The sequence below is a fragment of the Styela clava genome, chromosome 1 (genome assembly GCF_964204865.1).
Source record: "Styela clava chromosome 1, kaStyClav1.hap1.2, whole genome shotgun sequence".
NCBI lineage: Eukaryota > Metazoa > Chordata > Ascidiacea > Stolidobranchia > Styelidae > Styela > Styela clava.
This window is the reverse complement of record NC_135250.1, coordinates 21,852,997-21,880,610: the sequence shown is the minus strand read 5'-3', so window position 1 is coordinate 21,880,610 and position 27,614 is coordinate 21,852,997. Positions and strand designations below refer to the sequence as shown.

Sequence of the window (27,614 nt, the reverse complement as noted above, 5' to 3'; positions counted from 1 at the left end):
ATTCCAAATACGAATTTCCAAGTTTAGGCTCAGAAACCATTTTATTACATTAAATCACGTTGCGCTTTCTAATGTCAATTATGCCCAAATTTAAGTGGTCGTAACTTTAAAAATTATTTTGCCAATGTTACAAGTTGGCTGGACGGGTAACTTTCAATTTCTGAGATTTGATGATATTTTTTATCAGTCGAGAAGTAGATTTTAATATAAACCACCGACAAAAGTATACAAAGCGATATTGAAATATCTAGACAAACAAATTTCCAATGATCTTGATCTCTTGGTACTCAGTGGATCCATTGTTTCCGTAGCTTATCTTTCAAATTATTAGCGGTTTCGCCGCAAGCGCACCAGCCGGCCTTCGAGGAATAAACTTGACTGCTTTTGGCAATTGTCTGATTGTGGAAATGCATAAATAATAAATTTGATTGTTGTTCTTTACCTGTCAAGGCGCCGTTTACCGCCACACGGCGTCCTGTTCTTTCAAATCAATTGAAAAGTTGGTCAACCACTTTCGAATTCCAGAATATAGTCCAATATTTTAATTATGGCTACTTACGGCGACGTCAGCTAATTCAAAAATAAAAAAGAAATTTCAAGTTCTATGTTTCTCAAATTACTGAAGATCTCACCCTGGCTGATTTCCTATATATATATTGTGAAGCTAACGGTACAACTTTTACGAGCTCATTTCCGTGGGTAAACTACAGTTGAAGAATATATCTCACCGAAACTGCGTGGTTTTAGGTAGTACTATATACATAATTATTATTTATAATATTAACACGTATTCAAGATTGAACCGCCGACCGACCTCCCTTCACTGGTAGCGTAAAATTGATGGTGATAGAATATTTTATTCGGCGATTGACCCCTGAACCTGAAATCTAATCTGTCTACAAAATAACGCATAAAGACTAATAAAGTTTAGCAGTGTCAAGCAATAGTTTCTGAAATCTCTTCACGAATTACGTTAAACTAAAGCCTATCATTTTTTGCACTGCGCAAACGAGGCCCAAAACAGAGCCAACCGCACACCAGCACGCTCGGGGGCACCGGCATTCTCGTCTGAACATCGTTGAACGGCGACGCCGCTCTTCTCAGCTGAGCGTCGTTTCTCTCGCGCGACGAGAATATTTACTTTTCTTTATTGCGAGACCCTTTTTCTACCACTCGGTCGCTGTTTCCTTTGTCGTCTGCTGATCTAAAAAAGGTGGGTATCAAAGTTATGACACCTATAACTAAATGTTTTGCTTGTATATAAAACGTTATTAAAAGGTGATTTAGGAAATTAGGCTCATGCAGAAAATTTAAAATCAAACTAGCTGGTGAATTCAGGGCAAACGTACCGGGGAAAATCAGCTACACTAAAATGTCTCTAATTTTACTCGATGTGTTGAAATATACCGATGCGGTTAGAGGAATGACGTCATCGTTTTTCTTCCTCTTATAACCTAATATTGGTTCAAATCAAGCATACATAGCTCTTCACTTTCTCGCTAATAAAGATATGTCTACTTTGCATTTTGCATGAGTAAATATTATTGGTATTAACCTTCACTGTATTATGCAAGTCAATATTTCAGAAGTAATTAGCATTAAAGTAGATTGATAGGCAAGTAATTACCCTACATGCCAGAATCGTTACGTCACTGTACCCACAAATCTACCACACATGTCATTCCCCGCTTCACATATGTTATAGTTATGTACTTTCGTCTTGTTTTTAAAAAATTTCAGCAAAAATTAGGTACATCTGGTAGATAACTTTAGCCCACGCACTCTGAAGTGAAGCATGTTTGCTCAGGCTAACAGAGCAAAAGTTTCAAGTGATAATACGGTTTTATAGTATTTTTAAAAGTTTTAAATCAATGTGGTCTTCGGAAATTAATTTATTCCATTAGATAGGCGAAGCAATTAATAATAATAATATTCATTTATTTTAAATTGAATGAAAATAGCAGATCAAAGAATGAATACAAAGTTAAATTGTTTATACTTGCTAGAGCAAATTGCTGTCTGTTGTATGTGGACAAATATTTATTTCCTGGGACACAATTGTTAGATAACACCATTCACTTCGGAATTCAGAAGTGTTACTTTCCGGTACTTCAAAGGTAATGCAAGGTAACACAATTCAATGAATTATCGTTATATTCATTGTACCAAACACAAACTAGTATAAGCACACAGACGCATGATTAGCTAAATACTAATGCCACTTCTACGCGGTAACTGTCAAGTACAATTTTGATTATTTGTCAGCTTACACACGGATGCGAACTAGTGTGACCCGATTCCCATGGGCGATCCCCTCCTGTTCAATCGACGTTATGTTGCAGGCACCAAACTGAGATATTGTTCGGAATCGCTTAAGCGGATCTGTGCAAATAAGACACAGACTGTCAAAACGTGTCGCAATCACTAATCGCAAAAGACGGGCGATTGGCCTGGAACACAAGCTTTTAATCTGTCACTGCAAGTGTTATCATCATTCTCATCGGAAGAACTTGAAATCTCGATAAAGCCGATAAGACGATAATTAAGCGAAAATGAAGCGATTGTATCATGTGGGCCTTGTAGGGTTTCTACAAATGGCGAAGTTTTTAGAACTGGTTCGATGAAATTTGCTGATATATAGTTTAAAGTTTTTATTTATTTGGGAGCAATAAACATATTCAGATAAGATTGAATTATACGGGGTATTTAAGATGTGTTAATATTAAAACATAATTTTCACTTCACATAAGCGACAATTTATGCTATGTATCGTAACGTGTGTACTATATAAAGGGTTTCGTAAATGAACATCTTGTTTTTACTTTATATGAAATATTGACTTAATTGGGTAAATTACAAAAAATCCTAATATTCACGTAACATAAACATAGATTTATCTGACAAAATACAAGTTCAAGAAAAAGTCAGACACATCTTATCCTGACTCATTCGGAAATCTTTCGAGTCACACGAATGCTGGAATTATTTATGTACTTTAATATCAAGATTATAATCTACAACAACAACAATGAAAATGTTGCATATTTGTTTTCTAGATTTTGTTTCGCTGGTTTTTGTTTTGTAATTTTGTGGTCTGAGAAAATGTAAATGACACATTTTTTAAATGCCACACATACTTTGTAAAAATGGAATGATTTCTTTTGTGAGTGCGTTATTCTATTATCTGCACATACAACTAAGCACACGTTTGCTTCACGACCCATCGTGGAACATTTTAATCCACGCAACTGAGTTTTTTTTAATTGGTATATTTGGATACAATTTTTTTATTCACCATTCAGGTTAATCCAAAATCGTCTACCTACTTTCTTAATGCAGGGAAGAAGTCAGGTTGACAACTTGATGAGATTTGACCACCCGTACTTAACATTTCTTATATAATATTCAACAGAATAAGTTGACAGTAGTTCATGGCCTTTAAATACCCGAGGATGAAGCGAAAAATATATTCAGTATACTGAAGTAAGTAACAAGAGCTAGGGTGAATTTCTGCATGAAACTGATTCAATGTTGGCAATCAGGTGAATCTTTGTTAAGAATTCTCATTATAATGAATTATAGAATTTCAGTCAGAAAAACAATTTTATAACCAAAATAAAGGCATTCATGCAGTGAAATGTAGTGTGTCTATCCTATGCTTGCTGCTCAGGGTAAAGTAATATCCAATCCCTCATCTTGAAATGAAAAATACCAATGTAAGCATTGAAATATTACGGGCGATTGTGTGGTGGTGTCCATTTTTGCACCTTTTTAAATTTGTACTATAAGGACATAGCAAATTGGGACAGGAAGTATGGTCCACAGGTGCATGAAGTGGATACAAACTCAGTGATGTATATAGTTTTGCAGCAAAGTAGTCCAATATTTACAAGTAACGTTCAATACCGTTTATTGTTTATAATATTTATCGCCTCTTTTCGTACGCGATTCATCCCTACTAATTATTTTAGATGGTAATCTCGTTAAAGATTTAGTACAGATTAGTATTCATGCCTTGTTTGAAGTGGGGTTCTCTGCATAACGTTTTCATCTTATCTCATGTCGAAAGGTCGGATTAGGAGAAGAACAGGAATGTTACAAATTATCAAAATTCGGCAAGCTGAGGTTGATGCTCTGCCCTACCACCTAGTGGTTTTGGTAAAATCATTTGACTTCGATTCCGGGTCGTCGAAAATTTTAACTCCGGCTTCGAACAAACCAAATTTTGATAATGAAAACTTTATCATATGTAAGCCTTTTAATGGACGCATATTAAAATTTAGTGCCTTTCAAGTTTTAGTAGGAAGTTTGACTCATTTTGTCATCATCAGAACTTTTCAATCCCGATTTCGACTCCGGGGAATTCATAATTACGACTCCGGCTCCCGGGAGTTAGAAAATACGACTCCGACTCAGTGAAAATATACTGAACTCCTACTCCTCGGGCCTGGTTCTGCTTACATATGTTCACACAATAAGTAAAACTGCCATTGCGACAAATTACGGAAGTTACACGGAGAGAAACGGAAGTGCCCGAAAAATTAGCGCACTACAACTTCTACTAATTATATATATCACGTATGTCGTTCAACATATATATATATATAGTAAATAAATCCTGTTTTTGTTGCTAATTAATGATTTAAAAAAAGAAAAAAAAAATTTTTCGGTAGATTTCAGATATATTAAAAAAGAAAAGGCGCGTCATGTATTAATATGCCATTTGGTTTAGTTTCTGTACATGTTGACAAGGTAACTATTAGATAACTGGGGGCGTATTGCATTTTTACTCGCTCTTTTCAATTTGTGTTTTTCTGTCTCATATATAAGCATTATTCGATCAACCACAACAGTGAGAATATTTCATTAAAGGGGCTAATGACGAATGCAAATAATAAGATTAAATTATCATTTACTGCAGAATTCGCTTTTGAACCCATGCTTGCATGGTTCGGATTGAAAATTAAGCTTCGGATTGAAAATTTCACAGGATTTAAATGTCTGAACTCCGAGGTCTAGGACGATTGACTAGCAAAGCCACTCATAAACCGTTCAACGGCCTCGATCGAAAAATCGTAGCTCTCCGTTGTTTTTTCTCTGTTGCGTGATATATATAAAAAAATCCAACAAGAGCAGATAAACTACTATTCGCATGTACACAACACTGTTGAAAAAGCTTAAACCCTGTGAATTCAGTTAGCTTTCAGTCTTATTTACAAAATTTTACCCATGAGTATTGACAATGGAATTAAAATAAGAGCCTCCATCAATTTTCCATTAATTTCTCCGCTTGCTCATTTTGAATATCTATTGCGCATAATTTTTCGAACCTTTGGTTAACACATATTTTTATACTAGAATAGAAACATATTTATCCCGAGAGAGAGAGAAGAAAGCCGTTAGGACGGCTTAATCATATGGCGAACCACGGCCTCTCGTCCGGTCCATGTCGGGTATAGAATTAGTTAAGCCAGGAATTTTGTTTTCAGATGCACGGACTTGATGGTGGAGATAGCTTCTCGCAACTAAATATACTCCACGGAATTCGAACCCACGCAGGGTAACTAGAAGTGCTGTGGCAAGTGTATTTCTAACGCTTGGCACGATGCGCCGCCGAGCCCTAGTTTTGATATCATCGGTATATTTTGACTTCCAAGAATATAAATGTGAAATACTCATATTCGTACTATCGTGTAGGACTTTCTTACCGGAACTTGACAAGGAAAAACCCTTTAACTGATCTGTACGGCCAGCCCACATGCAACATGAGATGCTAATAAAAAACTGAAAATTTACATGAATGAATAATATTATTCACCAGTGTCTAACAAATATATTTATTTATTTTGTACAAAAATATACAATTGAAAATATATAAACAAGTAAATATATACCAAGACGTACATAATATCGGTCACAGTTAATCAGATATTTACTTGAATGAATTCTGAGATTTTTTGCAAGAATAATGCAAGAATAATGCAAGAATAAGTATGTATTCTTCTTCTATGCTTTTGCGCTGGTGGAGATATATGCGGATAATGATTCTGTAGCAATAATGAAGACAATTATTATATTTTTTGAAAGACATGGACCAAGCAAATTTATCAGCATTTCCCGAGGTGAAAAATTCTATCCAATATATATCAAATTTTTCTGAACTTTGAAGAACAAATTTAAAGAGCACTTTATGAAAAACCAGACTATAATAAATATCTTCACAAATAGAACTTTGAAATACAGTATTGGATATTTACTGTAAGCGCCTATAATTTAAATATTGTCTATTACTGTTTGAGCACTATATAAATGATAAATAAAATTTCGTCAGAGTAAAGTCGAGTAACAGCTTTTTAGGATTTAAATATGTTAGTGAGATGGTGCTTCAAAAATGATCATCCATAGACTAAATACATTAACTGATTGTGATGCACAATGCATAACTACTTTATATGCAGGCTCGTATGCGCCATGCTTAAAAAACGTTTGTCACAGTTATAAAAGGGCGAACAGCTCAAAAAATTACTCAATTCCAAAGTATTACCTACACATATATTAAATTAGTATAAACAAAGGGTTAAATTTTGTGAAATCCAAATCGGAAGTTGCAGTCAGAGTCGAAATTTTGAGTTCCCTTTAATCACAACAGTAAAAGTCTAAATTTTTTTTTCAGAAACTCAAAAGTCATCAAGTTAGCTAAGCTTTTCGGTCTCTCGTGAACACTGTAGAAACACAATATGATCAGAAAAAGCAGAACTTTGACCGCAATTTTTGCATATTCTCTTTGTCACAAATAAACTTAATGTCCAAAAAACAATTTTTCAATGAAAGTGGACAAAAATTGATGTATTCAGTTCGGAATGTTAATTTACACTTTAGAGAAGACGAAAATCATTTTCAGTATTACAAAAGAGTGAATAAATTATCAAGTTTTTTGTGACACTGATTCGAGGGGATGGATGGTATTGAACTAGTGAATTTGGTTATTTATGTAAAAGTTAATATGAAATGTGTTACTGTTAAATATTAACAAGTATAAATATTAAAATATTTATCCCTTCACAACCTTTCTTTATTTAGCAAAACCTTAACTTGGCGATTACAAAGATTGATATCTAACTATTAAGAGGCATCGAGTCTGGTCCGAAAATTCTGCATACACTTTTAACACTTATCATATCATATTGAACTAGTGATATTGTTCAAGGTTGCTATGAAGTGTGCTGAATATTATAAGTAGAATTATTATAATTATAATCCCTTCACAATCTTGAAACGGTGACTTTTTATTTGGTCATTACAAAGATTGATATCTAACTGCCGCTGGTGAGTCTGCACGAATCAGCCTGCCTGCCTCGTGCATTAAATCAACTATATATTTAAAAGGTGGAAAATTGGTTCCAACTTCTTCAGATGAAACCATAACTTCATTCCATGCTCTGTTATATTCTCCCTGTACAAGAGAACATGGTACTGCTATTCTGTCCGCAAGAACCTAAAAATTGAAGTAGGTTTGACTAGATTTTCGTAGAATAAAAAAATTAAAACATCACAAACCAAAAGTTAGTTGGATCAAACTAGCTTTCGACTTTCATAAATAAACTACACAATGCTGGTTTTTCACTGGCATTGAATTTACAATACTCCAAAATTCATGGAACGATTAACAGTCAAGATTTCTCAAACTGGGCCCTCAGCCCCATAGCGGGCCACGAGCAAAGGGTTCACTAGGTACAATTTGCAATGACTACATTATTTGATATAGAATGTAGATCTACTGTGATGGCTCAATTATCCGAACATAATGCAAATATTCCTTCACTTTTGTTTGCTGGTTTTTTATTATTAAACATGCTTGAAAAAACAACAGATGGCAACCTTTCACCAAAAAACTAGGTATTTTCATGAAAGAGCAGGGGGGCACGAAGTATTGAAAGTCTTTCTTGACCTTCCTGGCTTCTGGAAAAAATAGGTACCGGTAAATTCATTTCTATTTTAACCATTTTGTGTTCTAAAAACTTTTGAAAAAAAATAGCACTTACTTTGAATAAAAGAGCTCTGTGATAAAAAATGCCTTTATTGATTTTTCCTATCGAAATAATATTTGATTTTGAATCGAACTTTAATTCTGAAATGTGAAGTTCCCAACTAAAATCCATCATCTTTCCTTTTTCCACTTCGCCTCCCATTTTTTCAACTACATACCTGGAAAAAAGAACAATATTCAGAAAAATAAATAAGCATATGTGAGGATCTACTTTTTTTCAAGAAAACTGAAATTTTACCGGTTTGGGATTCCCTCCCCAATTTATTACACCCTGGGTGAGAGGGGGGGGGGGGGGGGCATGAGATTTAAACTGATATACGTAACCTGCGAAGCCAGCACAGATAAGTCGAAATCGCCATAGAAATAAAATTGACTTTTTTTTTATACATTTATTCTTTAAAATAATAATATACCAACACATGCAGATTGATTTGAGCATATTCACCAGAGTATCCGCACACAGGTAACCTGCCAGCCCCGGTGCTCTTTAATTATTAGTCGTACAACTTTACTTACTTACCTTTACTTTGCCCAAATGAATCATAAATCCACATAAATTTTGTATATTATGATTTTTAAACAACTCCCAAGGCAATGGACAAACGCATTTAACTAAAACCATCTTATGCCACCTTGTGGATCGAAAGAGTCAGTGGGTTGAAAATCTTGTAAACCTATTCAACCACTGTTGCCATAAAATAAAAAAGCCTGTAACAAAAATACATACTGGGCCAAAGCGACGATCTGTTCTCTCATTGTTGGCATGGGTGCAATAAATTTATTCACATCATCAATATATCCTTGCAATGCTGTGTCCACTGGAGGACGATATACGTTATCTGAAATGAAAATTGACTTTAAGTTGATACTCGGCTAATGTGACTGTGAGCATCATCAATAAATAGCCAAATTCTCAAAAATGAATTTCCCAGTCGAATATCTAAATCGTTCCAATGCATAGCCCCATACATATACTTGAAACTTCTAATTGATGACAATTGTAATAAACTTGTACAACCAAGAGCAAAAATATTGCTCTTGTCTATAATTAGAATGAGAGGCACATTTGAATTCCATTCAAATTGCAAATAAAATACATCTATTACCAACATAAATGGCTCGGCAATGTGGCGGACAGGACAGGGCGTGGCTATGATTCAGGCGTCTGATTGCCTTTACTCACCCCGGGATAAATATGCGAATCCTATAGTACAGTGGTTCGAAAATCTTTCAAACTTCACCCCCCTCCCCTTTTTGTTCTGAAAAAAATGCCAAATGTTTTTGTAATGGGCTTTGTTTTAAGATGGCGCTGAAAGCGTTTTAATGTATTTTTTTGTGTTTAAACGTTTACATAACACACGTAAAATCTCAATCAACCACCAGGTTGAAAATACTGTTTATAAAATGGAAAGGATTTCAATTAGCGCCGACAAGAAGTGCTTATAACACGTCGGGGATGTTTTTCTTAGTTTAGATAGTGGCCAAACATAATGGGCAATTGTTGCATTTCTTGTAATCTACAGCGTATAAAATAGCTCTTAAATATTATTTTGTATCGCGGATTTTATGTTGTTACTGCATTGTTGATGATAATATTACACTACAACCATGCTCGAATATCTGTCTGAGCGATCACACTGATTGTTCGCCTTTGTTAATTATTGCTTATCGGTCTGTACGGCTACGGCATAAACAAGGAAATCGAAGATTGGGAAAACATCCATACTGCATGGAATTTCAAATGGGCACCTTGTGACCTTTTGCGCCCCCTTTGAGAACTTCTCATGCCCCACTTGGGGGACGCGCCCCCCAGTTTAAGAAGTCACTGATTGACTCGACTCTTGGACGATTTAGTTGCATACAGATTAATACTATATATTAATATCCAGCGGAATTGCATCCATATGCATCATAATCAACTACTACATTCACCTGGTTACAACCCGCTCGGGTAGATCCGCATGGGTGCAATCCTGCGGCCATTGGAAACATTATCAACATGATATCAATCATCATTACAATATGAACTATAGATAAAGCATGCTTCGCTACTTTATCAATAGCCCATACTTGGGGTCATACATACAATTTAGGGCACTCCAGCAGTGTGTGTACCAAAATGAATGTAAAAAATTTTGTTCGACCAGTTTACATCAAGTTGTGTAAAGGGACTGACACCTATGTGCAGAGGGTATATTCACTTGGCTAACACAGACAGTCCCTGAACTCGTAATAGAACTAAAATAGGACAAATCGGGATAAAATTATGGCTTAAGACTAACCTGGTAAACACACTACAGGAGTACCCAATTTAGTACCTATCTTGGCTGCCATATTATATGTTATTAATGATTAAATGTAGACGACGAAAAAATTTGCAAAACTGCATACGACTTCTTATGTATGTGGTATTGCTAGGGCTGGGAATTTAAGGGAAAACACTTTAACCGTTAACCGGGTAAAATTAACCGGTTAACCGCCGCGTGACGTTTGACGTAATAATTATAATTTCAGCTTGTTACGTCACAATGGTTATAAAGCAATTTCGCATATTCTTATCCCGGTATCGCTCAAAATTATTCACGAATCGAGATAGTTTCATGATTCCTCTGCTGCAAAAGATAGGCAGAGTGGTTCGGGCATGTGGAAATATTTTAGAAAACCCGATTCCGTTGTTAAACGTCATTTATGTGACAAATTTATAGTGTTCGATGTGCAAATTCTACTTCGAGATATATATCATAAAGAAAAACGGCATCAACTGCACACTTGTTGTATGACATTGAATATCCGATTTTGCAATGAAATCGTGAACAATATATTTCGAAATCGACCGAAAACTAATTCTGAATTTATCATTGTAAGTTTTCATTATCAGCAACCTTGGAACTTCCATTATTTTTCACATTTATTGATTCCTTACACACACAGTTAGTAATATTTTATTGAATTAACTGCCGCAAGAGATAAATTTGCGATGACGTAATCATATTTGACGATATTGTACGGTATGAAGATGATTTGTACCTGAGATGTCAGTTAACGGTTAAAATAAATCATAACCGTAAACCATCTGAAATCGGTTAACCATTCCCAGCCCTAGGTATTGCTGTGTTTACTGTTTGATTGCAGTTTGCTAATTGTTCCAATTGGTTGCTCTATAATCAGAAAAAAAGGGCGAAATAGCTGTCTTGTAGTAGCCCACTTTCCTGAATAGCGGGCAGTCGAGATTTGAGTTCTAGGTCGAGTATATTCGTTGTGGTTTGAGTTGAAGTGTGTTTTTTAAATATAGTGACAGCTGAATATTGTCAACTTCTGATGTTATCTAAGCATATCGTACATGAAATATAAAGCGAAAATGTGACATTGCAACATTTCACTAATCGCTAATGCTGCTATTTAACTAAATATGCAACTAACTCATTTTATAAAGCAAAATGGGATAAAATTTGTAGATCCTATTATTCTAATTTTGCCGTTACATATCTATTTATTTATGTTCATTCTACGTTTAGTAATGACTTAGTATTATTATCTTAGTACTGGTAATGCGTTAGTTGAGATTATATAACCTTCCAGATCCTTCTCTTTTGTTGCATCTTGTTTGACATCCAATTTTGCTGCGTCAAAAATTATTATATAAGAATATAAAATGATGTGGTCCAAATCATATGGAACACACCAATAGCTTGATGGTGGGCACAGCGTGCCAGCATTAGGAATATTCATGCCATGGCATCCCTGATTTTCTTCAAATACTGTTGGGGATAATTATGTGCAAGGAAGAAAATATTCCTCTCTCACGGAATGAATATGGAAATCCAACATAATGCATCATGATGAATTCCAAGTAGGTGAACAATAAGTGAGATGATGGTTTGGTTGTTTGACTCAAGATGCGGATTTCTAGCAAAGAGGCCTGAAATCACAATTTGGCGAGAGGGGGTTTATATTCACAAAATGAATTGCCGTATCATAAGACCCACTGAAGGAAGTTGGCAACAAAATTAGAATAGGAAACAAACCTATTGCCCTTATATCAAAACAGTACAACAAATACAAGTACAGAAAATTGTCACTCACCTTGTTTTTCAGCTGCCAATCTTTCTGCTTCTTCTCTTGCTTGTGCTTCTTTGTCTTTCTTTTTCATTCTGTGCAAAAAATGAAATTTAAATATTCAATTCTTCCAGTAAATTGATAAAATGAATGGTAATATGCACAAGTTAAACTCGAGTTTTGAATAGTTTATAAAGTGAGTGTGAGTATGTATTATCATACTAATGAATGACTCAACAACACGAGTAATATTACACTCAAATACAAATAAAGAATTTCTTCCTCCAAAAATGGTAAAACTCTTCCTCGTATGGGAAAAAAAAAAGTATTGATAAAGATCCTACCTTCGTGTGAGTGATGCTTTTGAACTGACTCTCTTTTCAGAACTTTCATCCTGGGTGGGTTTGAGGCTTTAAAAAGTAAAACAAGTCTTAACTTAAATCTTATCCAGTTCCCAGCTAGAGTGAGGATTAATAATAGTTCTCCAAACAGTTGAATATTATTGGCACATGAATGTATATAGTGGGGGAATATAAAAACATAGTGATACCTCGGTAGACAAACAACTCGATACTCGAACAATTTGGTAGTCGACCAAAAAATTCTAGTGAAAAATGCTGCAGTACTTAAAGGGAAATACGGTGCTTGAACAGCCAAGCACATCGCCATTTTGGAATGCGTTCGAATGAATTATGATGATGATCATTTTTTCTTATGGCAAAAAGAGTTTCGATATTTAAACAAATCGGTAGTCAAACACCAATCCTTAACGAATTATCCCGGCTAACCAATGCTATCACTGTATATAATACAATGGACTCAATACTAGTTACTAGAGATGTTTAACTTGTAAATGTGTTAACTGTATTTATGTATGCATTTTATTGGCTGCATGGCAAAATTATCGATAAATCAGTAAATTTTAAGTGAGAATGCTCAGCGGTGCCCATGCTTTTTTGGTATATTCTCGCCCTTGCATACTTCAGATCTCTTTATTTCTCCCTCATTATCCATAAGAACTATTTCCATAATTTGTTCAACCTCCAAAGGATGCGTGTAAAATAAGTTTTACAAAAATACTAAATAACTAAACAATATTAGTAAAACTACACCACAAGAATACTTCTAGTACTATTTTCTCCCCCAAAATTCTCCCCCGGGAGGAATTCCTTCCCGATTGAGAACGCTGGGTTAACTGTTATTTGAACTATTTATCTGAATAAAAATTTAGATTTTCAATTTTTTAATAAACATTTTTTATATCATCATAAACCATGTACATACAGTGCTAATTTAAAACACTAAATTTAAATAAAAAAAGCCTAACTACATATTAATTTAAATACATAACTTAGTAGCAAAAGCATACAAAAATGTTAGGAAATGAAAGCAAACAAGCATAGGCAAGCAAAACAAGAACAACAAAAGCGAATCATCATATAGAAGCATGCAAGAAAATCTTGTGGATGTGCTGAAAAGTAAGACAGACCAGTAAAACCATTCACTGAAAATCAAATGCAATAAGCAATATTTGTTCAAATATGCATAGCGCAAGCATGATGAATTTTCTTACATTGCAGCAGCTTAAAGAAAATTTGCAGATTTAAATCTTGAAAAAAATAGCAAAATATTGCGATTGATTTAATTTGTGAAGTCTGGATTTCAAATAATTTCATTAATGTCACTAGCCTATTTCAAATTTTTTAAGGGGAGGGCCATTGAATTCACGAAAAAGTTATATCACAACATGAAAAGTGGTGTCACAATACTTTTACTCGGAAAATTTGCTCAAAGCAAGGCGAGCATACTCACTCAGGAACAATGAAGATCTCTGAGAGAAGTTATTACTTGGGAAATTTGCTCAAAGCAAGGCGAGCATACACACTCAGGAACAATGAAGATCTCTGAGAGAAGTTATTACTTGGGAAATTTGCTCAAAGCAAGGCGAGCATACTCACTCAGGAACAATGAAGATCTCTGAGAGAAATTACAGGTAACTACCGGTACTTAAGGAACAAGAGACTGGCACAAGACTTGAAGTTACAAGTTACCCCTGAAGTGTCAAAAGCTACTGAGACTATAAAGAATAAAAGTGCAGAGTTGTGCGTAGGTGAATACCGTTTGATGAGAGACTTAAAAAAGTTATAAGATTAGTTAGATATCCCTTTCGAAAACTCCACGACAGTAGTAAATCACAATGTTATTTGTGATAATTGGTTTGTCCCTTTTGATACTATAAGGAAAGTTACAACAGGTGATTGATTTTGTTTCGCTTAATCATAACATGCATTTTAACGTAATGATTTTTGATTTGCAAATCAATCATGAGAAGCAAAAATAAAGTGCGATGACTACACATATATGCAAAGCGGTTTTAAACCTCGCCAACGATTCATTTCTTGGAGAATTAAGCGGACTCGGGAGACTTGCTTTTCGCTGTTCTTGCCCACTTGGTGAGTGAACCTCAATAGGGGGTATACCACCGACTTCGTATAATTGAATCTCCGAGCGCTCTGATAAAGAGTCCATATCTTCCTCTTCAGATGTTTTTCTGTTCATAAATCATCTTACCAGATAAAATTTTGAAAGCAAAAATATTCATAAAAATACAAGATACATCTCAAATGTAGGAACACAGTAGTCAAATGTAAAACAGTGTTCCTATGATTTGAAATAAAACAGCAAAAAGTGAGTACAAAAAAAAATATCTGAATGTATCAGTATTTTTATACACAACATCTTAAAATGCTGTGCTGTATAAAACGTTAATCTGATAAGAAGATACATTTAAGATCAACTACCGGTAAGTAAAATTGAGCTACAAACGACAAAACCATGATGGGTCTGGTCTGTAGGTAATTCTCGACAAATTATATATCCAATATAACTTGTCTTGTACACTTTTCTGAGCAAGATACAGACTAACAACAAATATTAATAAAATGCACCACATTATTCAACACACACAAAATTTGTTTCTAATAAAGAAAAATGAGAACAAACCGAATATGAACACATAAAAAGAAAATTTATGACCAGAAATTTTCTTTCGCAATTATCTTGAGTAAATATTGTATGGGAAGTTTTTACATCAACACTCTGTTGATATGCGCAATTATATGGAATAGGATTTTTATATTTATCTACGAGGGAGAGAAAAGATAATGAGATACCTTAATCATATTACAAACTAAGGTCTCTTGTCGGGTGTGGAAATAATGTATCATTTTTTGTTTTGTTTTAGATGCATGGATGGTGGAGAAAGCCGTAACTAATCAGCTGTGGCATAAAGACTCTACGATGTCGAGGAATTCAGCAATTCGCTCATAAATATTTATCACCCACGGAATTCGTACTTGTGAACCCATGCAAGGTAATCAGAAGTACAATGGCAAGCATGTTTCAAGCACCTATTAACGCTATGTACCCAACACTGAGGCACAAAATTTGTTTGTTAAGCATAGTCTACAGTCTCATAAAAAAAATCATCGAAACCCAAATTATTACCGTCTGGGTAATGAATGGGTGACATGAGGGAGTTTGAATGGTTAACAATGGAGCAGATTTCTAACATAATATACCATCATTCTAAACAAAAACCACACACAATTCAAGAAAAACATATCAGCACAAGAGGGAGATGTTACCTAAGAAATTCTTTCAGCAGATCAGAATACATTTCAAAATCCCCAAACAAAAACTTGTTAGATAATGAAATACATATAAATACTTACGGTTCTGGTGGTTTACAATTAACAAGTAGAATAGGACGTCTCTGGTTCAATTCTTCTTTTGCTATTTCTTCCAATGGCAAAAATTTTGCATCCGGGCGCAACTACAAAGGAACAGATGAAATTGTTGAGCCATAGATTCAAGGTTGTATAATTCTAACAATATGTTACAATTGATCAATCTTATACTAAGATAACCCACTGAATAATCAATTAATCAGTAGGGATGGAGAGTATTTATCTGTTAAACGGTTAATCGTCTTAGATGATTAATGGTTACAAATAAATTTAATCTCTGATTGACATCCTATGTAGTATATTCCCTGTTCCAATGTATATTCAAAAGTAATTCACACATATTTTTCTCTCTTGATATTCAATTCATGATTATCAATTGATTTAAACGAGGAAAATGAAGCACATAACCCCAAAACCTAAGACTACTGGTAAGGGCTGCGAAATTAGAAAATCAACCCCGGCTCCCGACTAGAAAATAAAAATATTTTTTGTCCTCGCACAGAATTGTGAATCCGGTGAGAGTTATCGGTGAGATACTAAAGAGTAAAGACAATTAAAGGAGTGAGTCCACGACGCCAATTTTTTGATTGAAAAGCGGCAATATAATACACTAAAAATAAAACTGAAAAAAATATCTCCATCTTCGAAATCTGAGAAAACCAATTTTGATAGCAAAAACTTTTATGTAAGACTCCTTTGAGAACACTTAGTAGAACTAATGCTTCTGAGAATCTTCTGGCTTTTATTTATATATGCGACTCTTGTTCCGACTCCAGTGAAAGCAATTTCAGCTCTACAGCCTCACATGTGAAGCCAACTTAGTCAAGTTCGATCTTTTAATACAAAATTCTAATCTTTTGTAATATTACCCTATTATATATTTCGACATGAACCACTTTAAGTCAGTATCTCTTGGCACTTACGTAGCCACTTGTAAAATAGCAGAGAATTTAATTTCTCCTTCATTTCTGAGTGAGTCCGAATTACCTTGCTTTGAGCGAATTTCCCTATAAAACATGCTACTTACCATTCCTGCGTCATAGAATCCATCTGATATGATATTATGTGAAGATAATTTCCCTGTCAAACTATATTTTGCCGGAAGATTGGAATCGAGTAATTTATCGAGAGCTGCAAGACTAAAATTGTTTCTTCTTTGTTCAGAACTGTTAATCTGCTGAAGAATCTCCAGTGCACTAAAATTAAACGTAATATTATTTATTTATTAAAAATTAAAAAAGTAAATTAAACTTGAACTCGTAGGGTGGTTTACATTTGACTAGTTACGGCTTTCCCCACCATCAAGTCCGTGAATCTCAAATCACGAACTTGACTCGATCGACACGCAATATGGATTAGATACCAAATGACAGGCCATGGTAAGCCATATTATGATTAAGCCATCGTCTTTCCTCTTCCCTTGGATGAATATGAAAATCATATCCTATTCAGTTAAAGATTAACTGTCAATAAATACAAAAGTATTAGATGCAAATACAAAGTATTTTTCAAATAAATGATTGAATATCAAAATTCAATACTGTATATCATTCTGATATCTAGCGATGTGTAAGAAAGAGGCAGCATTTTTGGAAAAATTGGAATTTTCCCGATTCCTCATTCCGCTACCCAATTTATTACAACCTGGGTGACATGCTGGACATGGCATTTGAATTTGAAATGTGTGACATGAGATGCCAACACTGTTTAGTCTGAAGCTCAAATTACAAGTCCCCCCCCCCCCCCCCCCCGCCCTGAATTCAACTTTTTCTGGTCTAACATCTGGAAGCATTTTCAAGGCAGTTTTAATAAAAGCATTCAAGTATCAAATAATCATGAATAAAATAGGTCCAACCAAAATTAGGTTTTTGTAAATACACAAATATTTTTCATTTAAATATAAAAAAAACAGTAAAATCAATCATTTACCCCAAATTGGAAATAGCGGTAGCAGTAGGCGTATCAACACAGCTTGATAAGATTGCCCATGATGCATCTCTTCTTAATTGAGCATCTCCTGATCTCAAATGACGAACCAGGGGTTCCAAACCACCATGTTTTCTCAACTGAAATGAAGAATAAATTGCAGCACAAATGTTCAATGTTCAAGATAGGAAGCATGATTTTAAAGCACATTCCAAAATATTTATCTCTCTAAAATTAGAATATCGTATGGGATTTTCATATTTATAATAGGGTAGAGAAAAGATGAAAAGACGGCCTAATCACATGGCAAACGAAGGCCACACAGAGTGCAGCCATCTAATGCAGCTGTTAGACAAAGTAGTTGACTAGTTGTATTTGGAAGAAGCTCATAGAGACATATAATTCCTATTTTATGTTCTATTACACTTTCACTACACAATATCTATCACCTACCTCTGCTCTAGATTCAGATCCCGTAACAAAAGATGCGATCGCTTGAGCTGCTTTACTTTGAATTTTTATGCTGTCAGACTTGAGAGGCTCAGTTAAAGATGCAATCAATCCTCTTTTCTGAATATCGGTTCTGCATAAAGAAATACCAAGAATGCATAAATAAACGTAATACAAAAAGTAATAAATATAGTGGTACATGTTAAAGTCAATGTCAATTTGGCTTAAGTTATTGACTTGACTTGGACTCGAGTCCCTATTCATCACAGTCTTAATGTGACTTTAGTCATCTAGATGAAATGGCTCGTACTCAACTAATCACAAGTGAGACTCAACCCAGTGTCAGACTTGTGACCTACATGATTTAACTGATAAGAAGTCGCTGCATTCCCATTTTTTTTGTGGAAGAGAGAAAAGTCGATAAGACAACATTATTATTTTGCGAACCATAGCCTTTGTCCGGTCACAAGTGGATGTAGTTACTAGTTACCCCTTTAATTGTTCGAGATGCAAGAGGTTGACAAGGAAAACCAAAGAAAAAATATACACTAATCATAAATACAACTTTAATAATTCCCATTTTCTAAAATCGAACCCGAAAAGCAACCCTGGTTGCAAAGCTTAGTAACAGCGACATATCTAGTGAAATATTGCTATTTGTTAACTTTGTTGTTAAGTGTGAAGTATCACTTCAAGTAAGCACTTGTCAAGTAATTACGTAATCTTAAATTGTCCAAAATTTGTCTTCAACAGTATATGAGTGCTTTCAGATGTCTACTTTTGGATAGTATTAAGTTGGGAGTGGATTTTTATACAACATATTTATATGCCTTTAGGTAGGCTACTAGTTTGAAAAATTTTGACCTGTGATGCCATCGTAGTTATGTCTAACGCTTTAATTACTAGGCCACTGCGTCCACCAATCCATATTAAGATAAAAAAGACTATACCTTAACTGCTCATCATGTGACATATTGATAAGACATGTCAATGAATTGACTACAACGGCTTCTTTGTTAAAGTTGAGTAGACCAATCAATATCTCGATTCCGCCCGAAGAAATAATTTCCCTGGAATGAGAAAGAAAATTAATTATTTGATGTAGATTAATTTGTGGCAAGTAATTCTAAATGTTTCATAAAATTTATCCAGAAAGAAGAAAAAGCTGCTCAAATTGTGACTAGAACTTTTGCTCGTAAATGTTTCGGGTGATTTTAAGCATAATGATTAAAGGTGAATTCTATAAATTTAAAGACTTGTGATGTACATAACTATTCAAAGTCATAAGTGAAAATGAACATTAATTTAGGTTATATACAGATAGATTAACATCAGTCCAGTTTTGGCAGCGAGCTATAAACCTGGAACCTTGCCACTAAGCATAATATTTACATTTTAAATTGTAACAAAAGTAACAACACATGACTACATTGAGTTGAGTAAATTTTTTTTGCAAGGGGGCATGGATCATGAAATTTTTAGAACGACTACTCAAATTCATTTTTTTAATATCTTGGCCCTCTGCACCAGAGTTAAACCATACGAAGATAATCTTACAAATTACCAAAATACATACATGCAGTTATTTTTGTGATTCAAAGTCAAGTTGGCAAGAGCAAGAGTTGCTGCCTCCTTTACATCGGCTGATTCACTCTGTAATAAGTTGATGAGAGGTGGAATTCCTTCTGTAATTGTAAAAAATAAGAAAGAATAAAGACATTTCAATTGAGAAAGAAAGAACTTTCCAACTTTCAATCAGAGGGCAAATTTTTATCTTGTTTAGGTCATTGTTGGAGAGGCTTGAGTGATTCACTCGACTCGAGTTGGACACTTATCAAAAGCCAAAAGTGAGTCAAGTCATTTAGATAAAAAGGTTCGGACTGATACTCAACTAATCACCAATGAGACTTCGCTCAATGACCTATTTATACTATGATTTGGCCATTCGAAAATCGATTCTTCTCGGCAGTTGGTGGCCACATTGTGATAAACGTCAGAAACAGGGTATTGCACCTCTGCATACCCCTTGTTGATTCACAGGATAGAATCCTTTGCGAAGTACCACTGGTCGTTTACCCAGTACAACTGGGTACAATGCGATAAGATATCTCCAGGCCCCCAAATCAAACATGTAACACCAACGTTACTACACCAATGTGCCAAATATCACATTATCGGAAATCAAAAACTTCTGGTTCTCTGAAACCCAATTCCTCTGGTTTAAAGATCAGTACAGACAAGAGTATAATTTGAAAAACCTACAACAAAAAAATACTCATAAAATCCAAATTCTTACCTGATTTTCCAAAAGTGTCTCTAGCAGCCAGGTTGTCTGACAGAGTACAAATTGCTTGGCATGCTGCGATCTTAACTGTGTCGTTGTCTGATCCGCTCAATGTTATTAACGTTTTTTCTACTTCTTGTTCATGTAGAATTTTAGCATTTTCAACTTTAAAATAAAAATAAAATACTGTTAATATAATTTTATTGGGGAATCGCAGAACAAAGGATTAAAAAAAAATAAACAAGATTTCCTTCTTTATTTAATAAAATTGCTGTCAATGATTTAATATATACTATTGTTGCATAGTACTATGCAATACTAGAGGAGAGAAAAACTGATAAAGACAGCTTAATTTCTGTCTACTGGCTGATTACCTGTCCATGTTGGGTATGAGCATACAGTAATAGGTAGGGCTGTCCAAGCGAACCAAATATTCGAAATCGAATCGAATCGCAAATTATTCGAATCGTTTTTCGGCTAATTTTCGGATCGCTAAAATTAGGTACCTGTACATAAAGCGGAAACCACCTTCACGGGATGTTTTTCATCGGGCAAGCGGCGGCGCTCCGAGCTCAGACCACTCTCGCTCCCGACTTAATTGGTTTCCCGATATTTCTCTCGCCTTCATTTTGTGATAAACATGTCATTACTAATGCCCGCCCGGTGGCACGTGATTAGCCATTTCATGCATGGTCATCATAACAAGGTATAATTGGTCATGACGTTTTTGAGAGAGAACAAGGAGAAAAAGGAGACAATTTAGAAATCGATAGTTCTATAAATAGAATCGATTTGAAGCTGTTGAGTTAGTTATCATAGGAACATGGTACAGGCAACTCAAAGCTGAAACAGGTGTTTTGGGATCCTTATGATGGCAATACCTTCTTTGAATGGAATTTGTAATTTCTTATGATGGAATTACTGTATTATCCATATATATACCAAGACAAATAATTGCACTCTTGCATTTTGATGGCTGTTGTACACTAACAATATTATAGTCGTCAAATAATATTGTCATCAAACTAGCTTGGAAATTTTAAATGCAATTTTGAACTTTAGCAACAGTTTTATCTATATTGATGACTGTTATTATTTTGCTGAAATTTACACAAAAAACATAAGACTAGTGAATAGGATTAAAATAGCATCTACAGGCTTTACATGTCCTATTAAAACTGAATCCACCAAAATTGAGATTGCAATTTTTGAATAGTGCAATTTTTACTCTTAACACTCAACAGTTTTCGAGACCCAAATTTTGGAGTCCTCCAATTTTTTTGACCAGTTCATACAAGCGTGTGATCTCCTTTCATAAATCTGAAAACATTGTATTGCAAAATACCAGCAGTAAGTAAGATGTAACTGCACATACGTTACCACAACATCGAAGGGCAGGCGTTTATTGTATAATAGAGATAGATTTAATATTGCGCAATAATATTCGATTATTTGGTTCGATTCGGCGAAAATATTCGATTCGATTCGAATCAAAAAATTATTCGATTTTGGACAGCCCTAGTAATAGGTAATCAGTTATTTGTTTGAGATACATGGATCTATTGTATAATCTTTTGGTTGTGTATGATATAAAGATCCATGATTATTAAATTCGTTCATAATACCATTTTTGGCAGCTCTCGCCATTGCTCTGGCAGAAAAAGCTTGAACTTCTGGAGCTGCAGATTCTGTTGTGAATAATAATAATTTTTCCATTCCTCCAGAATTGCGAAATTCATCCAATGCTTCTGTATCTTCTAAGCAATTTCCTAAAACTTGAAGTCCGTGAACATGCAGATCCTCAAATTCCTGAATGTTACGTATTATATATTTATGACATTGACATCAATACCTGTATTTTTTATACAACATATTTATATGCCTTTTGCTACAAATAAGGATTAGCACATTGAGGTAAGGTTGAAGACATAGGAATTGAATTCTACAAAACTGAGATTCCATCATAGATGAGTCTAGAGTTTCATAATGTCTGGAAATGTAGTTGAAAAAATATAATTAATTAATTAATTTTCTAATAAGTAATTCTTCTAATCATTTTCGTAATATAGACACAGACAGTGTAGTAGCAAACAGTAAAAACATACAATATAATTTAGTGCACATGCAAATACATTATCTAACATAACAACGAAATTTAAAACAGTCCAGAACTGCCTCGTGAAAACTATATCATGTTTCTCCAGCGAATAAGGAATTGCTGGGTTTTAACTGCAAAATTCAAAATAGCTTCATTCTGTACCTTATGATTTAGAAATTCAATCAATTTTTCAAGTCCTTCATTTTCTCTCAATACAACTCTGGTATCAGCTGTAACAAAATAAAATGCTAATTTCAGAAAGGTATAAAATTTAGGTTTAAATCAAATACCTCAATGGCCATTTTGTCTAACGAAAATCATTGGTTTAACTGGAGACTTGCAGTTATCATAAGGCCTGACAAAGTTACGATGAACTAAGCTGTATGCAAACTTTACCTTGTGAAAAAACTTTCAAAATAAGCATGAACAATTTTGCAATGATAAAAGGTAAAAACAATTTTTCTTGAATCAACATTTAAGAAAACATCTATTCAACTGCAGAGCATAAATCTGGCATGCCTAGCTACACGGATATAGATATCCGGTATTAAACAACTTGACCAAATAATACAACAGATACCAATGACTTACCATCTTGTGTTACTGCAGCCAAAGTAGTCAACGCTAATTCTTGAATAATGGCATATTCTGATTTCAAAAATTCTAATAAAGGAGGAATTCCACCAAGATCTCGGATGGCTGCACGAATTTGGAAATCCTGTAAAACAGGGATTAGTAAAATTGCAGAAATAACCTCAAGCGCACAAAGCATCGCAATTCATTTTGCGATTTCTAAGTTAGCATTGGAATTTCTCCTAATAAATACCATGACTATACCCATATTAGAAGGCAGGATATTTTGAAGAGCCAAGCTTACCATAATAGATGGAGTCAGACCTACCACAAATTTAAGTGGCTCCGGCTCCTAACCTAATTATTTCTCCCATTATAGGCTACTTCATATAAATGATAAAATTTGTATATTTGAAACTTTAAAGTTTAAACCTTAGTTTTGAGTCCCGCTTCCGTGAAACTACGAGTACATTTGGGCCGATGTTTCATTGTACTGGGCATATCAAAAGACATCAATAGCTATCAAGTCGAACCAGCTGAGTGGTAAAAAAATAAAGCTCCGAAGCCAGAGCTGAATGGTCTTACTTGCACAAGATTGCAGATAGCTTGCGCTGAGTTTTTTTGAACATCTGGATCAGGTGATTCCAATAGATTAATGAGAGGTTCCAATCCTTCATTCTTGTATATTGCTAATTTACTGATGTATTCATTGGACATGTGAGCGAGAAATAAACTTGCAAATTCATTGCAAACGTCATCTTCTGTAATAAATGAAAACAAAAGATACTTTGATACATGTAAATGGGCTATTGCGGGGGTGGGCACACCGCAGGTCGCGACCCGCATGCGGCTCGCTAGACTTTTTGTGCGGCTCTTCTCGCCAACATAAATTACTATCAAAATTTTAACTAAGAGAAAAACTTCAATGTAATATTTTTTAATTTATTAAAAGTTGTAAAGAAGTTTTCGTCAATGACCAAGACAAATTATGTTTTAGTATGAAAATCGCTGTAGCGTTGAATTTGGAATTTAAGTCAGTCAAGTCAGCAAATCTTTCGTCACAATGGTCAATGTTTATTGATGGGTCGGCGTTATTGCAGCTTGATTGCGGTTAGTTAGTCAAAGTTACTGTGCGATATGTCATCAATTAAGAAACGAAAGTACGAATAAAAAAACTTGAATACGTATTTTCCAGTCAGGAGAATAAATCTTTGTGCTTAATCTGCCATAAGCTACTAAGTGAGAATAAAGTCAGCAATGTTAAACGGCACCATGAAACGAATCATGAAAACTTCTTACGAGACTACCCTCGTAAATTAGCCAAAAGGAAACACAAATTAAATGAGCTCAAATTGTGCATATATTTGAGCATAGCTGCTTTGTTTATCTATTTATTGTTATTAGACTCTAGTGTGAATTTCTTTTCTGTTCATGTTATCTTAATAATTATAAATTCACAAATTCTGCGGCTCTTTTGAAGTTCTGACTTGCAGCATGCGGCTCTTATACTAAAAAATTGTGCCCACCCTGGGCTATTGGATGTTTCCCCAACCTTTGACCCCAGAAAAAGCTTTCATAGCGTTCATAATTGCAAAATTTGTTTAGGTGAAATTTGGGAGTATTTTCATGTGCTTGCGAGCTGTTTTACCTATAACCAGTGGTGTGATTCAATTTTTTTGTCAGCCGGTTCCATCACATATTTTTCAGCCAGTTCTGTTACAAAAAGTCATGTTTTTTCAGTAATGCTAACCGGTTCGCTGATCTCATAAAATTCCGTGAGACGGTTTTATAGAACCGGTGCGAACCGGCTAAATCCCACCACTGCCTATAACCACCATTTTGACTCAAAATATAGAACCACAAGAAATCAAAAAGTACTGATAACTTATTTTTAGCCTGGTTTATTAAAGTTTTTGGGGACTAATATTTGATTACTGCGACAAAACTAAAATTTCTCAAAGACAAAATGAATAACTTTTGGTTTAAAAACACATAACTTACCATCACCAAGTAGTTGCACTGCTCCTTCAATACTTTTTGTTTTTCTAAGATATTGCCTGACTTCAGCTATAAAAAAAAATTTAAACACTGCAAATTCAAAAACTCATTTAAAACATGTAGTAATATAACATAATACAAGAGAGTAATGCTAAAATATATGGTCACGGAGGTCACACAGTAGTACCAGTACGATAAGAGCAATGGTATGCTAAGAAGATTGACAAACAGGCTTTATGGAAGCGACAATACAAAATAAAAGTCCTCTTCAATTGAAATAAAGCTAATTTTTTGTTGAAATAGGATTCGAATAAAATTTGAAAACAAGACAAAGTATGTTTTCTAGCGACTTTTTCCAATAGATAAAAGTTATTCTTTCCCAACAACAACACATATTTAGCCACAATCAAAATGTACACTCTATGTTCAGTGAGATTAAGCATATATAAAAGCAAATCGATTAAAATAAATGCAATATTATAGGAGTGGTAGACAGTATGTTATAAAAATTTTCCTGTAATACCACAAAACAAACTACTCTGCTAACTAGTTTCAGTTACAACTGAAAATTTGAATTTGAAAAGGATAACTCAGTTTTAGGAGTTAAATATCGACTGAAATAGCCAATTGCTGCTTACTGCGGCATCAAGTCCATGCATCTGAATCAATTACCTGACCAAAAATTCCCATACTCAACATGGACTGGTAACCAGACAAGAGGTCGTAGTTTGCTATATGATTAAGCCGTCTTATGAACTGTCCTCTTCCCAAGGATATGAAAGTCAATCCGATCGTGAATCTTACCATGGCCTGCTAATACTCCAAATGACATCACTGCATATCTTCGTACAACACGATCTTCGTGTGTGATCAAGTTTATAATCGGATCAATGGCTCCAAGTTCAAGCAACATTAATTTGTTTTCATCACCTGCATTAAAAAAAAAGCTTTCTTATAGAAAAAGATGGCTTTATTTGAATAAAAAAGTTTCTCGATTTTTTTTAACTTTGAATATACGCAAAATATTTGAGTGAGAATAAGACTTGGATTTGCAAATTTGATCAGTTTCAAAGATAATCAGTCTTCAATAAGAACATTGCTAGGATCTTGTGAAGCAAGCGCCGTTACTGCTCAAATACACTCAAACACAAATGTGGTGTGAAAATGTAACCTAAATTTTCATTTTTTTTTCTAAAAAGAAAAGCCTGTCTGGCACGAACACACTACGCTAAACGTATGGGACAAATACGAGGCGGACAACTCAACTCACGATAGGACAGATGAATCGTCCTCCATGTCGCATTTTCGACGGCGACGTTTTAAGACAATATGGGGCTTATTTCGATATTTTTACATTAAAATTCCTCATCACATTTTTGTTGGGTGTTATTTGAGCCTTTACGACGTTCATTTTTGTTAGGACTCTTAAGCAGTTACGGCGTTTACTTCACTAGACCCCATTGCTATAACTAGCATTAAGAAGCTGCATGGAAAATTTTCATGTTTACCATTGTGAGTCGTAGTTGGGAAGTTCTATTCAGTCTATATCACATAATATTAATGGGTCTACTCACTCCAGAGACATAGTTTCAGAGACATTTACTAAATTGGAAGAAAGAATTATGCTCAAATACAAACATTTATCAGCGAATTTATACACAGCTTCACAAGCTTTTGTTAGAACTTCTTCTTCATCTGACTTCAACATTAAAACAACTGTCCCAGTCTTTTTACTTTCAATCGTAAGAGAATCAAACTGAAAAATAAAATTTCGATAAATTGATGATAAAAAAGACGCCTTTTCAATGAAATTATGAACAACACAATATAACGTTAATATTAAATTTCGTAAAAACTCACCACATCTTTCGGAGGAGGTGTTGCTTCCTTTTTAACCTTCTTTCCCATTTTGGCTTTTTATCTGTTATCTTGATTTTGTACTACGTAATTACACACTTATAAGTATCACCAATTTGCCGCCTTGGCGGCACTTAACATCTCCTTAAAATCCAAATCCGAGAACAAAGGGAACGGAATAAGAACAAGAAATATTAATTTGTAAACGGTGATATCAAGAAGTGTTACGCATGGTTGATGGAGCAGGAACGCCGTTTCCATGACATGCAGCTCTTCGCTGCTTTGGTGGACACTCGAGCCTGGCTTACAGGATATAAAAGAGGTCTTTCGCGTATTTTTAATTTAATTCAGATTAAATGATATTCCTAAGGTTGACATAATTTACAAATTACAACTCGAGCAGGGCCAAACTTAATATTAAAACCACACGCACACGACGTCTAAAAGGAAAACCTAACTAAAAAGTAAAAACATTTAAAAAAAATATAGTTATTCAACAAAATTGTGATGACTATGAAGTCAAAAATTTTCAAACAGATTCCAGAAGTCGATATTGTTTAATATCATTTGTAAAAT

At 34.5% G+C, this 27,614-nt stretch overlaps 2 protein-coding genes across 8 annotated transcripts in view; both read right to left on the bottom strand.

Annotated features, from left to right (window-relative positions):
- Positions 1–577, bottom strand: part of LOC120348668 (uncharacterized) — a 49,838-nt gene extending 49,261 nt beyond the window's left edge. For all 5 annotated transcript variants that reach the window (XM_039418866.2, XM_039418869.2, XM_039418867.2 and 2 more), the window contains exon 1: positions 443–577. The gene's annotated coding sequence lies outside the window, so the exon portion shown is untranslated. The remainder of the gene's footprint in view (positions 1–442) is intronic.
- A 5,392-nt stretch (positions 578–5,969) lies between these two features.
- On the bottom strand, positions 5,970–27,283 carry LOC120348347 (armadillo repeat-containing protein 3-like). 3 transcript variants are annotated; one of them, XM_078111754.1, is made up of 22 exons: positions 27,042–27,283; positions 26,820–26,937; positions 25,986–26,111; positions 25,185–25,250; positions 23,769–23,944; positions 23,202–23,328; positions 22,773–22,840; positions 22,138–22,321; positions 20,525–20,677; positions 19,805–19,913; positions 19,179–19,298; positions 18,232–18,361; positions 17,782–17,918; positions 16,880–17,048; positions 15,838–15,938; positions 14,484–14,654; positions 12,448–12,513; positions 12,131–12,198; positions 11,620–11,667; positions 8,775–8,886; positions 8,043–8,205; positions 5,970–7,495 (listed from the first exon to the last, which is right to left on the bottom strand). In XM_078111754.1, exons 1-22 carry the CDS (start codon positions 27,087–27,089, stop codon positions 7,298–7,300), a joined length of 2,658 nt encoding a protein of 885 aa, XP_077967880.1. In that variant the 5' UTR covers positions 27,090–27,283; the 3' UTR covers positions 5,970–7,297. The 3 variants fall into 3 exon arrangements, with proteins under 3 accessions (XP_077967880.1, XP_039274399.2, XP_077967881.1); XM_039418465.2 differs by lacking the exon at positions 11,620–11,667; XM_078111755.1 differs by lacking the exon at positions 14,484–14,654.
- Between the last annotated feature and the right edge of the window lie 331 nt (positions 27,284–27,614).

Bases quoted from the DNA above. Each gene is read 5' to 3' on its own strand.
- LOC120348347 (XM_078111754.1), bottom strand. From the start codon at position 27,089: ATGGGAAAGAAGGTTAAAAAGGAAGCAACACCTCCTCCGAAAGATGTG. The intron at 17,919-18,231 runs GTAGGTGATAGA...TCTTCATTTCAG, and splicing joins GATCTGAATCTAGAGCAGAG to TTGAGAAAACATGGTGGTTT. The intron at 11,668-12,130 runs GTGAGTGACAAT...TTTTTGACGCAG, and splicing joins ATTGGCAGCTGAAAAACAAG to CAAAATTGGATGTCAAACAA.